Genomic DNA, 3,271 nt, shown 5'->3' with positions numbered 1-3,271 from the left:
TTTTCTGTTGAACTCATTTCTCGGCTATACAGATTTATTCGGGATGTAATATTGTTCTTGCACAATATTACTAGTTACCAACAAGAAAAGGTATAAAATATATATATGTATATTACACGATGAATTGGTAAGCAATGATAAATGGTTATAGAAAAAGCAAGTAGTATGATCAACTAACAAACTCCTTGTCGTTGCCTTGGACAATAATTTGACTGTCGATTAGTTGACAGATCGTTGAGTTGGAAATATGTTACGGGAAATCATTTAGCGAATAGAAGAATATCGTAGTTTGTTGTTCAATGGTGCAGATATGCGATGTCGTCGTTTGTGGTTCAATCGTGGAGAATAAGCGAAGAGGATCTATCGTCTGCTCGGTTGTAAAGAACTGTCTCGGGATTTTTTCATATATATATATATATATAAGGATCAGAGAGAAGTTCTGTAAGCTCCATCGGGGCTATCATGGAGGTATGGCTAGCCTTTGGCACTGTACACTGTGTAGGTACTGAGACGTTTTTGTTTTACGCTGTCCATTGTTAGCTTATATCTCTTCATTGCTTCAATTTTACTTACAAGATTTCGTCATCTCGCTTTTTGGATATTATGGAAATTTTCTTTGGACGTAGCTTTAATTTCGGTAATCCGACAGAAAATTTGCATTATGATTTTCGAAGTTTTTCCTACAGTAAGCTTTTTGTTACGGTCTTTAATTTTCGCTTTTATTTATAAAAAGCAATTACGCCATCCAAACAGACATAGGGATCGATATTGCGTAATCAAGTGCAACATAGGTACACGAATATAAACAGAAATTAAAATGCACTAGACGAACGACAGCAAAGTGTTTTTTCTTGTAATCTATTTATTTGTAGTTTTTCTGAGGATGATTTCACCATCAGAGAATCGGTCATACATTCAGGATATGATAGAAGTTCTACTTCGATGTGCTGGAAGATGGAATAATGTGCAGAAAATTTTCTTACTTCCATTCCCAACAATGATCCTTGCTGTGTTACTGCAAGATTTCTGTAAAGATTATCAGAGCAAACCAAACTTCCGCTCTGCAATAAGTAGTACATAATAAGTAGTTTATACGATATTTTAAATTGTTCAGAAAAATAATTCCACAGGAAGCAGTTGCAATGATGATGTCATTAGTGGGGTAGATAAGCAAGTTGAAAAGGGACACAAAACCATAAAGCAGCGGCAAAGGACAGGCACTATTCCATTCCTCGCCGTATTTTCCACCGAGAAGTGATATTCGAATGACTCATCATAAACCATTGAATTCGTATCCCAATTTTAGCAATTCTATAAAGCCATTTTTTGTTTTTTGTTTTATTGCCATTTTTTATCACTTTCCAATAATATTTCTTGATGTAATAAAATACTAAACTTACAGGATGCAGATCAGTTTTAAAGTTTCAATTAAGGCAAAAGTTCCGAATTCGATCGTTTCTTATTTGATTTATTTTTGATTGAAATCCGCTAAAGAAATTTTCAGAACTTCTGAAAAACTGTTGATGGATTTTTAAAATTCTCGAAAGTTTCTCAATTAAATATGCGATGCCAAAATCGAAAGACTATTTTGCAAAGTTCGCTCCTGCTACAAACGGGAATCGTCATCATTGCTATTACTTGCTTCTCGGTTTTGAAAGAAGCGAATTCCTAAAGACATTTCCATAGCTTAATGCCTCTCTTTAGCGTCTTTCTCACCATCTTTTGCTATGCGCCTTCCTACAGTTCAATGGTTACTAAAATTCTTGCCATTTTTTCGATTGCAAATGCTTTTTTCTCTTAAATTTCAATATTGCTGCAAAGGTCACCCTCATTCTTCTGGCCAACGACCACTTCAAAATATTTTTCAGTCATTTCATTTTTTTCCTGTACTTATTTTGATTCGTTCCTTTTTCGTTCCTCATCTTCGTAATTGTTGCATTCAAAATGCTTATTTCAATTCTGGCATAGATAAAAAAAAAAAAAACGTTACCGAGAACGTCCAGTACTTTATTCACGAAATTATTATTACAAGATTTCCGTGTTTCGATATTTACATTACCAGCATGATATTATTCGGAAGTGCTTGTCCGATTATACACACTGTTTCTAATATATATTCGCTAATATCTACGAAATCAATATGTTGAAATATACGGACTGTTATAGCCGCTAATAAATCCTTGTTTTGCAAAAATGCCCCTCAACATATTAATCGTTATTCCTAGCGACTAAGAAATACGATGCGAATCGCTATGTTGGAGTGACAAGTGTCTGGAAAGGTTTCAGTCAGACGAGAAGACATCATTTTATGTTGATTGTTCGACTACTCACATCTACATGAAATTACTAGTTTAACTAGCGAGTCCCATTTCGGGATACAAATTAGTAATCACTGACAAACTACGTCACTACTTCAGACTGAATAACAATGGGTCGAATACGCAAATTAAATAGTAAAACAAAGTTTCGATGATTTCTACGAATCAGCTACCGTCACTATTACTTAAGACAGGAAGAAAAAGTATGGAGAGAATTACTGAAAAGACATTTGTCGTAGTTGAATTTGATGGTACCTTTAGCGTTTTGCTCGAGAATAGGTTTGAAACGCAAAAATATTGCAATTGCTTACAGCGACTTGAGTTTTGAATTTTGGATACCGGGAAAATGTATGGGTAGAGCATTTTCAGAGCAAATTCACAGTATTTGGGCGCGTGTTTCAAAAACACCCGAAGAGCGAAATCGAAGTATAAAAAATATCGAAAGATTCTTTGATGTTAACGAATTTATCAAAAGACCCAATGATCTCGAATTTTGAACAGGGAAGCAAAACGGAAAGCCAGCAAACTGTGTTATGAAGACTGATAACTGCTTGTTATACTACCAGCTCTCACGCGATTCGCTCACACAGATTGTATTAGGCACCACTTTTAATTTGAAATCTCGAAAATTTAGTAGGAATACTTTGACGTCAAGGATAAATTTAAAAAGTTGTAGGAAATCGATAACTTTACTCCATCATTGGGTATCATGAAGAGACATAATCGAATACTTGACAATTATGACTGTTGTGAAAGTTTGAATTGTCTGAGTTGAATAGTTTCAGCAACAATATATTTGATATTTACTTGTGTAGGAGAGTAACCAAAGAACTTCTTTATTGACAGGATAATATGCAGATCTCTTTAAACAATAATATCGACCAATCCAATAGACTTTAAATTTGGTAATATAATGGACAGTTGGATTAAGAGAAGAGATGCCAGGAATATTT

The 3,271-nt window shown here is 34.4% G+C and overlaps 2 protein-coding genes across 2 annotated transcripts; both read left to right on the top strand.

The window, feature by feature from the left end:
* Window positions 1-603: 603 nt before the first annotated feature.
* Window positions 604-1,420, top strand: LOAG_13869 (hypothetical protein; the record flags this gene model as incomplete). Its single annotated transcript, XM_003149373.1, has 4 exons — window positions 604-673; window positions 873-1,009; window positions 1,115-1,237; window positions 1,403-1,420. 4 exons carry the CDS (start codon window positions 604-606, stop codon window positions 1,418-1,420), a joined length of 348 nt encoding a protein of 115 aa, XP_003149421.1.
* A 1,146-nt stretch (window positions 1,421-2,566) lies between these two features.
* LOAG_13868 (hypothetical protein) lies at window positions 2,567-2,815 on the top strand (the record flags this gene model as incomplete). The annotated part of the gene is made up of 1 exon (XM_003149372.2): window positions 2,567-2,815. One exon carries the CDS (start codon window positions 2,567-2,569, stop codon window positions 2,813-2,815), a length of 249 nt encoding a protein of 82 aa, XP_003149420.2.
* Between the last annotated feature and the right edge of the window lie 456 nt (window positions 2,816-3,271).

The sequence above is a fragment of the Loa loa genome (assembly GCF_000183805.2).
Source record: "Loa loa unplaced genomic scaffold supercont3.148, whole genome shotgun sequence".
Classification (NCBI taxonomy): domain Eukaryota; kingdom Metazoa; phylum Nematoda; class Chromadorea; order Rhabditida; family Onchocercidae; genus Loa; species Loa loa.
The sequence above is the reverse complement of the archived record's forward strand: the minus strand, read 5'-3'. Positions and strand labels throughout refer to the sequence as shown.